The sequence below is a fragment of the Salvelinus namaycush genome, chromosome 27 (genome assembly GCF_016432855.1).
Source record: "Salvelinus namaycush isolate Seneca chromosome 27, SaNama_1.0, whole genome shotgun sequence".
NCBI lineage: Eukaryota > Metazoa > Chordata > Actinopteri > Salmoniformes > Salmonidae > Salvelinus > Salvelinus namaycush.
Genome location: NC_052333.1, coordinates 34562820 through 34576392, shown reverse-complemented (window position 1 = coordinate 34576392; position 13573 = coordinate 34562820). Strand labels below are relative to the sequence as shown.

Here is a 13573-nt window from a genome sequence, read left to right as displayed (position 1 = left end):
GAACTGTTACACAGAAAAACCAACATTAGGTTACGCTGGCCAATTTGCTGTGCAGAAGCAACAAGCTAATATATATTTTTTAAGAATAAACCATGAAACTTAAAGTCTCGGTGACAGTTGGGCTTTTGACTTCACATGTTTTCTGATATGACAGAAATAACTGTACAGCACATCATATTTTTTAAGTCTTTATTGTTCTGGCATGCTATGTACAGTACCTATCCCAAATGCAGTTACCGTAGCAAGGATAAACACCTCCACTTGTCCATTAAACATTATATCCATTAAACAGTATCCTATCTTGTTCACTTTGATGCCCTTTCTTCAAAAAAACATTTTACTTGACCCTTCATTGTATTGTATGATTCTGCTGGATCAGCCAACTTGCTATTACTCCAGAAGGCCAACCTGTGTGCCATCAAACGAACAGACACATAATCTCAATCTAAGGTGCGTTGTCATTCATTATAGTAAGTATTTACACTGTATGTTACTGACATTCATGTTTTAGTCTATAAACATCGGTGTGCAATTACAGTGTTGTACAACAAATCAATATATACAGCATGTGGGTGGATGATACAAACGGCATATTAATTTGACCTTCTACAAATACTGTATTTCAGTAACAACAGACCATTTCAAGTCATATGGAAGAGTATTAGAGCTTATTGGAATGATATGCAGTCATGATATTGAAATTGTTGAGACATTACAGGCAATATGCTACCATAAGTAATGGTTATTCTCTCTTAAATGTACTATGATACCTTTATGACCTTTGTAGAGTGATAGCAGCTGTTGTTGTCTCTTCCGTCTAGTTAGAGTTTAAAATGACACGGCTTACTTAAGCTCTGCAGTCTCAGACGTTGAATTATTCCCTCACACGCACGTGCGCATAGATGATATAGATGATATTGTGGTATATGCCTGACATTGACTATGTGGTCAGTCCATAAGAGAGTACTTTTTGTGGTTTTATTAAGGCACAGAGCTTCTTCTGCTGAAAGTCCTTTTTGGTACAGATGACCCAAGAGGAGATGGTGTCATTCTATTGGACAGGCAGGATATGGAAAAACCCACTTCCCCTGAGCTGGAGTAAACACTACTACCACTGCTCCCTGCCTCGCTCTCAAAGTCCCAGCTCCTATCCTCCTCTGTCTCCTCATCCTCCTTTAACCTTTTCTTCCTACTCCTCCTTCTCCTCTTCCTCCTCCTCCTCCTCCTCCTCCTCGCCACTCTCAAGCTTGAGCTCTTGGATTGCTGTGTGAAGGTCCATCAGCTGTTGTATCAAGGCCTGGTCCTGAGATTGCATCTCCATCTGCACAAAAGAGGTGGGACTTTAAACAGAGAGACAAAGACACAGACACATCAAATATAGAAATAAAAAATAGACATAGAAGAGAAAGACAGACAGACACAGACGTAACATACACTGAAACAGACACAAGCAAATGTGAAATGCTGTTAGTCGGCTGTGACATAGTATTCACAGGCAAATACGAGCTATTACAGAGAAAGAAATAGATAGCAGAAACAATTGTCAAGTAGTTTAGAAAAATTGTTCAAAAGACAGAACCAAATGTCATGTAACAAAAATAACCAGTGCAGGACACATCTGTAAGCTACTGATTTATAGGCCGAAATCTCTCTTTTTGATCAGCGCTGCGGCTTCCTCTGGTCTCTTTTAGCTGATGAGGTTCATGTCCTTTCCCTGACATGACCTGGTTCAACCATTTAAGTTGAGCGCTGCCTCTTTCAGATGCAAATGCTTTTCTCTCTCTCTTGTTCTCTCTCTCTTTCTTCTCTATTCACGAGAGCCAGTCTAATTGCCCTCATTGTGAGAATAGAATATTCGGAATTCCCCTGAATCGCCAAGTCCAAGTCTGTCCCAGGGAGAGGAATGTTCAAAAAAAAAACGACCATGATCAGATCTGCATTTCTTTCTCTGTTAATTACAGCGTCAGACTGGGATTGGGCTCCGACTGAAAGGATGTGATGTGGCTTTAAAAGCTTTATAAAGAGAAACATGAACTTTCCTTGGAGTGAAGTATGAGCAGTGGGCTTCCTGTGGGATGATATCCCCCTTGACGCGTGTGTGTTTTCTGTGTGTATTCCAGCCATTGCAGCAGATCAAACTATGCCTAATATCCCATGGAGGAATACACAGTAAACAAGCGCTTGTTCCTGCTGGAGTTCTTGCTTTTTCTTTTATGAGAACCGCTGAATATTGGGCCATGAGACTTGATGAGAGGCGAGGGTTCTAATTGGTGGAGGTCACTTGTATTTGTGCTGTGTTGCAGCTATGGCACAATGATTGTCTGAATACTGGACACAGGGAATGGAACTGGGCCGGTCCCACTGCATCTGCACAAACCCACGTCTCATGACATCAAAGGCCAGCAATCATTGGTCATTGGGAGGTGGAAGTAATTGGATAGAGTTTACGTGGGTGTCTAATGGGTTGGTGGTCTGAAATTGAAAGAGGACGAAGACCTGCATTGGATCTGACAGTGTAGATGGTTTTATAACATGGTCTCTTTATGGACCAGTGGATCTATATATAATGTTTTGGCCATTGGGCAGCAGGTAGCCTAGCGATTATGTCAGGGTGTGACTAGGGTGGGTAGTCTAGTTTTTTATTTTCTATGTTGGCCCGGTATGGTTCCCAATCAGAGGCAGCTGTCTATCGTTGTCTCTGATTGGGGATCATATTTAGGCAGCCTTTTTCCACCTGTTGTGTATGGGATCTAGATTTTTTTATTGTTGCTTTTTTGCCCTACAAAGCTGTACATTTTGTTTGTTACTCTTTCTTGTTTTGTGCCGGTTATCATAAATAAATATGATTAACCTACCCCACGCTGCATCTTGGTCTGACCATCCTTCCAACAACGATCGTTACAGATTAAGAGCATTGGGCCAGTAACCAGAAAGTTGATGGTTCAAATCCCAGAGCTGACTAGGTGAACAATCTGTCAATGTGCTGCACTTAACTCTAAAATCTCCTGTAAGTCGCTCAGGATAAGAGAATCTGCTAAATGACTCAAATGTAAAATATGTTGTCCATGCACAGTACTGTATGTTTTGTAGTCCAATGCCTATTCTGTTGAACCTACTAAGCCAGAGCTATGCCAGTAAAGTAGCCTATAGTCTTCAGCTCTCTCCCTTAACCAGTGTGTCTTTGTCCCGTCTGACGCAGAGGTTTGGTGTGTTTTGTGTGCTCGGGACACTTAGTTGCCATGACGAGGCACTGGCAAGGACTAAATGGCAAGCGGTTGACATCATAACATCGCCAGCCTGTCCGCACATCTCAATTACAAGAATGCATTAACGGGACACTCTCACACACTAACAATATGACTGACCAAGAAGATAATTTCATTAGGTGAGCGATACCTTGACCATAGCCCTAATAGCCAACAGTCCCACAGAGCCAGAAGACCACATGCAGGTCATAGTTTTGGGGGCTTAAGTATTCATATCTAGCATAGAATCATGTTAACATGTCCTCTTTCTCTACAAATATAAAGTATGGAAAGACAAGATAACTCTTGAGTCTCACAGTAACTCACAGTAAATGTGCTGAATAATCGCAATACATTTTCTATGGTCATCTGTAAACATACAGGAAAGACCAAATTTGCATTTCTGTTGCAAATACAAACACATCAATATATTCATATAGTAAATGTTGCTGAGTATATGTTTAGTCATCCAAGTTCATGGAGACAGACTACATGTTTGATCAGTTCTAGAGAGACGTCGTCATTCGGATTTCACAATCTAAGACTTCAGTCAATTGTCCAGTCTTACCAGTTCCCTGTGCAGCCAGGCCAGTGCACTCTCAATGTACAGTTTTGTAGGGGCAGCTGCCCTTTTCGCCGGGAATGCAGCCCTCCATCTGGAGCTCTTCCTCCAGGCAGGGGTCTCTGGTGGTCCGTGGGTCCCTGGACACAACGGGCCCGGCTGACTTACAGGCATCAAAGGTGGCGTCTTTAGAGGAGAGATCTCCCAGTCTAGTCAGGACCACTTCCATCATGACAGGCTTCAAGTTCTACAATCTGAGCTAAAAACCAATCAGTGTCCCTATAGAATCTATGTTTGGTCTAAGCTTCTCTCGGCTGTAGCGAGACACAGCGTTTTCTGGAGAATTCTTCTCTTTCTGCTTCACTGCTCTCACTTCCTTGTGTCCTCTCTCATGTCAGTGGTTGTTCTGTACTGGACTGGAAACTTAAGAGGTTCTCCTCTGTTTTCTTCCCCCTCCTCTGTGGGACAGTGGAGTGGCATCAGTCATGTGATATTGTGATGCAGCAGGAGTGATGTCAGCTCTTTGACCAGAGCTTGTTTATCATTTGAGGGTCTCTTTTTAACACACACACACAGGAAGAAGGAGGAGGAGGAAACGGAGGCACGCACGCGCACACACACAGACTCTGTCTTAGCTAGCAACCCCTACAAACAAAGCTGCAAATCCAGACAAATTGACAAAAAATTGTTTTGACATGTCTGCATCTATGCTTAGGATTGCGTTCACTACACTTTTAGACCATCAGACAGCATAGGCATCTCCAGACTAGAAAAAGTATCATTTTTCTTGTGAGTAACACGAGGCAGATGTACTGTTGTTCAGATATGAGATGATAGACCATCCCACACCTGACTGAGTGTCAGTCCAACACCTTTTACCCATTACACCAAGAGGCTCCAACCTCTTGATAAGGATGGTATGTGTTGTACTAATGTCACTACAATGTGAAATCACCAGGGACATATTGTGTAATATGATGAACTAAGCTATTGCAAGTCACTGAACCATATTGAAACCCGCCCCCATGCCCTCAAATGTGTTGCTTAACTCTGTTTTGCACTCTTACAGAACAAATGCAGGATATAACAAGATAGCCTACAGTTTTACAGGATACAAGAGATTCTGTTAGATTACACTAAAGCTGTGGTCCTGCACTGGTGAACAGGATCTATTGAACTGTTAAGACGCTGGTTCTCCATCTGATCTGACAGAAATTACTAGGATTTTGAGGAGTAGGAGAGTCCAGCTGCAGACAGCAGAACGCTTGCTTGGTGAGAGTACTGAAGGGTTTTATCGCCACCTTTTGGTCATTTCTTGCTTTACACACAGGAAAAGAAAAGTTCTGGTTCCATTTCATTCAACGAACTACATCTCATAAAGGCTTTATATACACTGTATGTCCAAAAGTCTGTGGACATCCCTTCAAACTAGTGGATTCAGCTATTTAAAATCGAGCACACAGCCATGGAATCTCCATAGACAAACATTGGCAGTAGAATGGCCCGTACTGAAGAGCTCAGTGACTTTCAACGTGGCACAGTCATAGGATGCCACCATTCCAGCAAGTCAGTTCATAAAATGTCTGCCCTGTTAAAGCTGCCCTGGTCAACTCTAAGTGCTGTTATTGTGAAGTGGAAACGTCTAGGAGCAACGACGGCTCAGCAGCAAAGTGGTAGGCCACACAAGCTCACAGAACGGGACCACCGAGTGCTGAAGCGCGTAGCTTGTAAAAATCGTCTGGCCTCGGTTGCAACACCCACTACAGAGTTCCAAACTGCCTCTGGAAGCAATGTCATGCACTAAAACTGTTAGTTGGGAGCAAAATTAAATGGGTTTCCATGGCCGAGCAGTCGCACACAAGCCTAAGATCACCATGTGCAATGCCAAGTGTCGGTTGGAGTGGTGTAAAGCTCGCCGCCATTGGACACTGCAGCAGAGGAAACACGTTCTCTGGAGTGACGCTTCACCATCTGGCAGTCAGACGGACAAATCTGGGTTTGCCGGATGCCAGGAGAACTTTACCTGCCCAAGTGCATAGTGCCAACTGTAAAATTTGGTGGAGGAGGAATAATGGTCTGGGGCTGTTGTTCATGGTTCGGGCTAGGCCCCTTAGTTCCAATGAAGGGAAATCTTAACGCTACAACATAAAATTACATTATAGACGATTCTGTGCCTCCAACTTTGTGGCAACAGTTTGGGGAAGACCCTTTCTTGTTTCAGCATGACAATTCCCCTGTGCACAAAGCAAGGTCCATACAGATATGGTTTGTCAAAATCGGTGTGGAAGAACACCTTTGGGATGAATTGGAACGCCGACTGCAAGCCAGGCCTAAACGCCCAACATCAGTGCCCGACTTTACTAATGCTCTTGAGTCCCCACAGCAATGTTCCAACATCTAGTGGAAAAGCCTTCCCAGAAGAGTAGAGGCGGTTATAGCAGCAAATGGGGGACCGACTCCATATTAATGCCCATGATTTTGGAATGAGATGTTCGACAAGCAGATGTTCACATACTTTTGGTCATGTAGTGTAGCATACATTACCAATAACAGGGGAGGTTAGCATGTTTTGGGGGTATGATCTTTGGCCATCTGTAATTTACTCACTCATCATTATTCACAATTAATTCAGGATTATCTGTAATCATGGTAGCTTGCTAGCATCCACATTATTCTTACTTACAATAAAAGTGACTCCAAAATTACACAATACATTATTTACCATTAATTTCAATTGCGCACAAAATAATCTGAAACACAACCAAAACAAACTGCAAATGTATCCAAGTTTGTAGCGTCACAAGCATGATGTAGTCATTGCGTGCTACGAATATGGGATCAAATACAAAACTTTTGACTACTTTATTTATAACTATCTTTAGGGGTGTCAATAATTTTGAGCCTTACCTTTTTAAGAAAAATATTTAGTAATTGTTAAACAATTGTATTAGTATATATTTTTTGCATACAATATAGCTCAGTATTTGAATTATTTATTTTTTACAGTCATTACTGCTCATTTTTATCAAGGGTGTCAATAATTTCAGACCCCACAGTATATACAGAAGCTTAGCAAATGATCTATAAGCTTATGTCATTCTTTTCTTTTTTGTAAGGATTATTATTCCACTGTATTTACAGCAGTAACCCTAACCGTAGCTTGGTGTCCACATCCCAGTTCAACTCTAACTGTCACGTTGTATAATGATTGGAGACAGGCTCAGGAATACTAAATAGTTTTTTAAATTTTCTACACCCTAATAAAAGAGCAAGGTGTAAACCTCTAAGTAATACACGGGACGAGACCCGTAAAACAAGTGCACAATAACACGTAGCATGGAAGCGGATACAACATCACAGGTACTCACTAGAGCAATGGACATGGTAACAATAACCGACAAGGACAATGGGGAACAGAGGTCACATATATACACATACTAATCAGGGGAATGGGAACCAGGTGTGCGTAATGAGACAAGACAGTCTGGGGTTGGTGGTAATGATCCAGTTCAGTGATGCCTAGAAGGCCGGTGACGTAGACCTCCGGAGCTGGTGAAAGAAATGAGCAGCAGTACCGGGGGAACCGGTCCCCACGACGAGAACGGTGGTGTTCCCCTTGGAGTGACAAAGTCCACCGAGAGGTGAGACCAGGGTTGTTGTGTAACCGGCAGGGGATGGATCTTTCGATAAGGGAGGTGTCTGGGTGTCTTAAACTGGGCACAGCTGGAGCAGGAAGAGACATAAACCTGGGCGTCCCTAGCCAAGGTGGGTCAGTACTTCTCCGTCAGGCAGGCGATGGTACGGCTTATCCAAAATCCAACGACACAGGCGTCGGTTCATCCTTGGATGTAAGGAGGCGGTCCCGCACACCTGTGGGCACATAGACACGGTTATCCGGGCACTGTGCAGGTGCGGGTTCTGTGCGCAGGGTCTGTATGTCGGCGTCCACGTCCCACACCACAGGCATGATGATACGGGATGGAGGGATGATGGGGGTCTCCTCTCCCTCCCTCTCCTCTGCGTCATAGAGGTGAGACAGGGCGTCCGCCTTCACGTTCTTTGAGACTGGCCTATAAGAATGCGTGAATTGGAACCTGGCGAAGAATAGAGCCCACCTGGCCTGTCTCGGGTTTAACCTCTTTGCTGCCCTGATGTACTCCAGGTGGCAGTGGTCTGTCCACACCAGGAAAGGGTGTTTGGACACCTCCAGCCAGTGCCTCCACACCTTCAGAGCCTTCTTGACCGCCAAGAGTTCCCGGTCCCCTACGTCGTAGTTCCTCTGGGAGGGGCTCAGCTGCTTGGAGTAGAAGGCACAGGCCGCAGCTTTTGGAGGGGTTCCGGTGCACTGGTACAGCACTGCCCCGACTCCTACTTCGGAGGCATCCACCTCAACGATGAAGGCAAGTGAGGGGTCGGGATGTGCCAGCACGGGAGCAGTGGTGAAGCTTGCCTTCAGTGTCTCAAACGCCCTCTCCGCCTCTGCCGTCCAACGAAGCCGCTGGGGACCTCCTCTCAGCAGGGAGGTAAGAGGCGCGACCACCATTACTGAAGCCCCGGATGAACCTCCGGAAATAGTTAGCAAACCCCAGGAATCACTGGACTACTTTCACAGAGTTGGGGATGGGCCATGACCGGACTGCGCTGACGCGTTGCTCCTCCATCTCCCCTCCCACCATGGAGATGAGATAGCCCAAAAATGACACGGACCGCTGGAAAAACAAACACTTCTCTTGTTTAACATATAGATCATGCTCCAACAGTCTTCCCTGCACAGACCTGCCTAACTAGACATGCTGGGCCCATTCAGCAGAATAGACCAAAATGTCGTCTATATAAACCACTACGCCCCGTCCCAGCATGTCCCGAAACACTTTGTTAATAAAGGCCTGGAAGACTGAAGGAGCATTAGACAGGCCAAAAGGCATTACGAGATACTCGTAATGGCCTGTGGTCATGGAAAAGGCTGTTTTCTATTCATCGCCTGCACAAATGCGCACCAGATTGTAGGCACTCCTCAAGTCCAGTTTCATGAAGTACTGCGCACCGTGCATTTGTTCAATGATAGTTGGGATTATTCAGAGTTCGATAATCAATGCAAGGGCAGAGTCCCCCATCTTTCTTTTTTTTTTTTTAATATATTTTATTTTTGCATTTTCCAATGAAGAACATTCAAAAGTGAAAAGATATTAGACAACAATATGACAAAGTGACAGTAACAGACGAGCGTAAAAATAAAATAAATAAAAAATAATTATATATACAAACATGCAATAAATAAGTCATAATAAAGAGTAAAATAAAAAATAATAATAATGAGACATTGGATCATATGGTCACCTGCCGTAAGCTACATATTATACATTACGTGTGAAACATTATATAAGGATTATATAGAAATTCAATCAATGTGATATGAGGGGAGATTCTCCATATAGTCAATAAAAGGTTGCCAAATTCTGTAAAATGTCTCTAACTTATTCCTCAAGCAGTAAGTGATTTTCTCCAATGGGATACAACTATTAACTTCCGATAGCCACATTGCAACTGGCAGGGGGAGTCCGATTTCCATTTCAAAGCAATACATTTCTTGGCAATCGCTAGCAATATTTCTGCTTCATAGTATGGCTTTGCCTAAGATTGGAGTTAATACCCATCTTTTTTTTGAACAAAAAAGAAGCTTGAGGAGGCTGGTGATGTAGAGGGGCGGATAAAACTCTGCTGAAGGCTCTCCTGTACGTAGGTCTCCATGGCCTCTGTCTCGGCATAGGAGAGGGGATAGACATGTCCTCTCGGGAGAGCTGCGTCAGACAACAGGTCAATGGCACAGTCCCAGGGGCGATGAGGAGGCAGGCGTGTAGCCTGGGTCTTAGAGAAAACCCGGTGCAGATCCTGGTGTTCCTCCGGTAACTCCACTTGAGGGGCATGGTCCGGACTTTCCACCATAGTTGTGTTGACAGACACCATGAGACACCTCCCCTGACACTCCTGCGACCAACCCAGCAGTCTCCTCTCGGACCAGGAAATAACGGGGTTATGCCAACTCAACCAGGGGAGACCTAAAACAACGGGGTGCGTGGGGGTGTCTATAATCTGTTCTAAATGGGTCAGCAGAGAAACGGGAATAGTGATGTGATATTCGAGCCCTGTCCCTATTGGACGATTATCCAGGGATCGAACCGGAATGGGTGACTGTAGGGGAACGAAAGGAATTGCGTAATGCAGTGGCCAGTGCGCTATCTAAGAGATTCCCGGCAGCTCTGGAATAAATCAGAGCTAACGGGAGTGAGGGGCTAGGGTATTCAGGGAATTTAATGGGAAAACACACTGGTTGAGTTGACAGAAAAGGAGGGGAGATCTTACATCCTAACTGGGCTGGAGCAGGAGAATTCCCTGGCTTGTCACCTCCTCGTCTATTAGTAGATAGAGGGCAGGTCAGGGAGAAATGACCCCTTTCTCCACAATAGGAGCAGAGGCCCAGATTCCTCCTTCTTCTACACTCTGCCTCTGGCAAACGTGCAGAACCCACCTCCATCGGCTCTGGTCACGGAGCAGGTGTAGCCATGGGCCCCGGATTCCGCGCAGGTCTTCATCGGGACAGCAGGAGGTTGTCCAAACGAATCGCCATGCTGATGAGCTGATCGAGTGACAGGTTGTCATCATGACAGGTTAACTCCATCTGTGCCTCCTCCCGCAGGCCACTGCGGAACACGGTGACCAGAGCCAACTCATTCCATCCGGTGGAGGCCGCAAAAGTCTGGAACTCCAGGGCGAACTCTGAGGTGGTCCTAGATCTCTGGCGTAGTCATAGTAGGTGCTCACCCCCCTCTCGGCCCTCCACAGGATGATCAAACACCGAGCGGAAAAGGAGGGTAAAGCGCTCGTAGGACTCTGCCCCGTTTCCCAGACCACGGCACCCCAGTCCAGGGCCCGTCCAGTCAGTGCCGAGATGACAGTGGCAACCCTGTCTCTCCCTGTCTCTCTGAGACTGTTGTCGTAGCAAGCGAGGTACAGGTCACATTGCAGATGGAATTCCTTGCATCTCGCTGGCGCTCAGTCAAAGCACTCCAGGAGGGACAGGGGTATTCCGCGGACCGGCTCAGATGGGATGGAGGCAGGTAGTGGTGTGGGGGCTGGTGCCGGAACCGGTGCTGGAGACTGGAGGGACTGCACATTCCCCTCCAAACGCAGGATGGTTGCTGCTGGGGTGTTCCAATCGTTGTGTCTTTGTGAGACGCGGTGTGGGTGAACGGATGATCTCCGCATGTGTATTTCCCAAGGAGAGAGAACATCCCTCTCCACAAAGGAATGTGCTTTGTCTACACAAAGGTTTCCCGCCGAAACTCTAACACATCCTAAAGCGAATACTGGAACAATATTTCTAACATAAGAACGTGGGGAATGGTCAGAATGAATCTAAAGAATTATAATGTCATATGGGTTGTTATTTTGTGATGTCATTAAAAAGGTTATAAAGAAAATACTGTAACTTGAAAAGTATATACACTACACGTATGAAGTCTCCATCCTTAACGTTGTATATGAAATATGAAAAATTATGAAAGTATTTTTGTTAAAATAGGAATTCGATTTTAGGAGCTATAAGAGAATTTGTCTCCTATAAACTTTACACAGTAAGTAGCCACGCCCGAGTGAGGACAGAGAGCATGTCAGCTTGACGGAACCATCCTTGTCGACCAGAGTGCATAAAAGGATCGGTAAAGAAACTAACAAGCATCCCATGTCTAAATTGGTTTGAACTCTAAATATCAACACGAGGAGGCGAGAAGCTCACCTCTCAGACAATCACTGGTACAGCTGACTAGCTGTCCTAAGTCAAATATATAGTGTGCAAAGTATATGATTACTATGAGAATAGTTTCTAAAATGTATCAACGATAAGTGTATATTTTTCTCTCTCTCTTTCCCTCCATCTTGTCTTCTTTGTAGCAAGTCGCCAAATGTTGTGTCAGTCCACTAGGGACCCTTTTCCTAATGTATTAAATGTGTATGTTCATTCTGTGTATCACTTAGTTAACTAGTAAATAAAATTAAAAAAATGTGTGTAGTACTGAATCATAAGTAAGGCTGGGTTTTTTGCAGATGCAGGAGGTTACGACTGTTCAGAATGATGGTATGATAAGAGGTTATGATTAATACATTGAATGTTTTATGGATGTGATAGGTAAAGACCTTTAGAGTTTAATTTGGGAGATGGTAACTCTTTAAACAACCGCTCTCGTGGTGCCCCAAATTCCTAATGAGTTAATTGTTACATGATTAATTTAATCGGGTAACTATTAAACATAGTTAGTTGATTCGATAAATAACAGTCATCAGATTAATGAAAGTAAAGTCACGACAGATTATCAATGGAAACAGGATGCACCTGAGCTCAATTTCGAGTCTCATAGCAAAGGGTCTGAATTTTTATGTAAAGAACGTATTTCTGTGGACCCACATATCCCTGGATTTCATCACGGGTCCCCCCCGTCTGAGGGCAACACTGCCATCCTGACTGTGGTCGACCGGTTTTCCAAAGCCGCACACCTCATTCCTCTCCCCAAACTACCCTCGGCCAAGGAGACGGCACAGCTCATGGTGCAGCACGTCTTCTGGATCCATGGACTCCCGGTGGACATGGTCTCCGACAGGGGCCCTCAGTTCTCGTTCCGGTTGTGGAAGGCGTTCTGCACCCTCATTGGGTCGTCAGCCAGCCTGTCCTCTGGGTTCCACCCCCGGTTCGATGGCCAGGCGGAGCGAGCCAACCAGGACCTTGAGACTACTCTGCCCTGCCTGGTCTCCGCCAACCCCACCATCTGGAGCCAGCAGCTTGTGTGGGTGGAATACGCCCGCAACACCCTTCCCTGCTCTGCCATGGGCCTATTTCAATTTGAGTGTTCCCTGGGGTATCAGGTCCCGCTCTTCCCCGAGCAGGAAGAAGAGGTTGGCATACCTTCTGCCCAGATGTTTGACCGCCGCTGTACCTGGAGGAGAGTCCGGTCGGCCTTACTCAAGACGACCTCCAGGTATCGACAACAAGCGGATCGCCATCGGACCCCGGCTCCCCGGTATTGTCTCAGGCAGAAGGTATGGCTATCCACCCGGGATCTGGCCCACCGGGGGGAATCCCGCAAACTCTCCCCCCAGTTTATTGGCCCGTTTCCTCTTTCTAAAATTATTAGCCCCTCTGCCCCTCTGTCTTCTGTTGCCCCGTACACTTCGTATACACCCCACCTTTCATGTGTCCAGAGTTACATACAAAAAACCGTTTGTTTTTTTATTTGTATTATCATTTACCAGATCTAATGTGTTATATTCTTCTACATACCTTTCACATTTACACAAACTTCAAAGTGTTTCCTTTCAAATGGTACCAAGAACACTCCTTCCGTGGACTCCAACTGCTCTAAAATGCTAGTAAAACTAAATGCATGCTCTTCAACCGATCGCTGCCTGCACCCGCCCGCCCGACTAGCATCACTACTCTGGACGGTTCTGACTTAGAATATGTGGACAACTACAAATACCTAGGTGTCTGGATAGACTGTAAACTCTCCTTCCAGACTCACATTAAGCATCTCCAATCTAGAATCGGCTTCCTATTTCGCAACAAAGCCTCCTTCACTCATGCTGCTTAACATACCCTCGTAAAACTGACTATCCTACCGATCCTTGACTTCGGCGATGTGATTTACAAAATAGCCTCCAACACTCTACTCAGCAAATTAGATGTAGTCTATCACAGTGCCATCCCTTTTGTCACCTG

The 13573-nt window shown here is 45.2% G+C and overlaps 1 protein-coding gene across 1 annotated transcript; it reads right to left on the bottom strand.

Annotated features, from left to right (window-relative positions):
* Positions 1 to 200: 200 nt before the first annotated feature.
* On the bottom strand, positions 201 to 4210 carry si:ch211-153f2.3 (protein FAM167B). Its single transcript, XM_038966689.1, has 2 exons — positions 3814 to 4210; positions 201 to 1321 (listed from the first exon to the last, which is right to left on the bottom strand). Exons 1-2 carry the CDS (start codon positions 3979 to 3981, stop codon positions 1190 to 1192), a joined length of 300 nt encoding a protein of 99 aa, XP_038822617.1. The 5' UTR covers positions 3982 to 4210; the 3' UTR covers positions 201 to 1189.
* Between the last annotated feature and the right edge of the window lie 9363 nt (positions 4211 to 13573).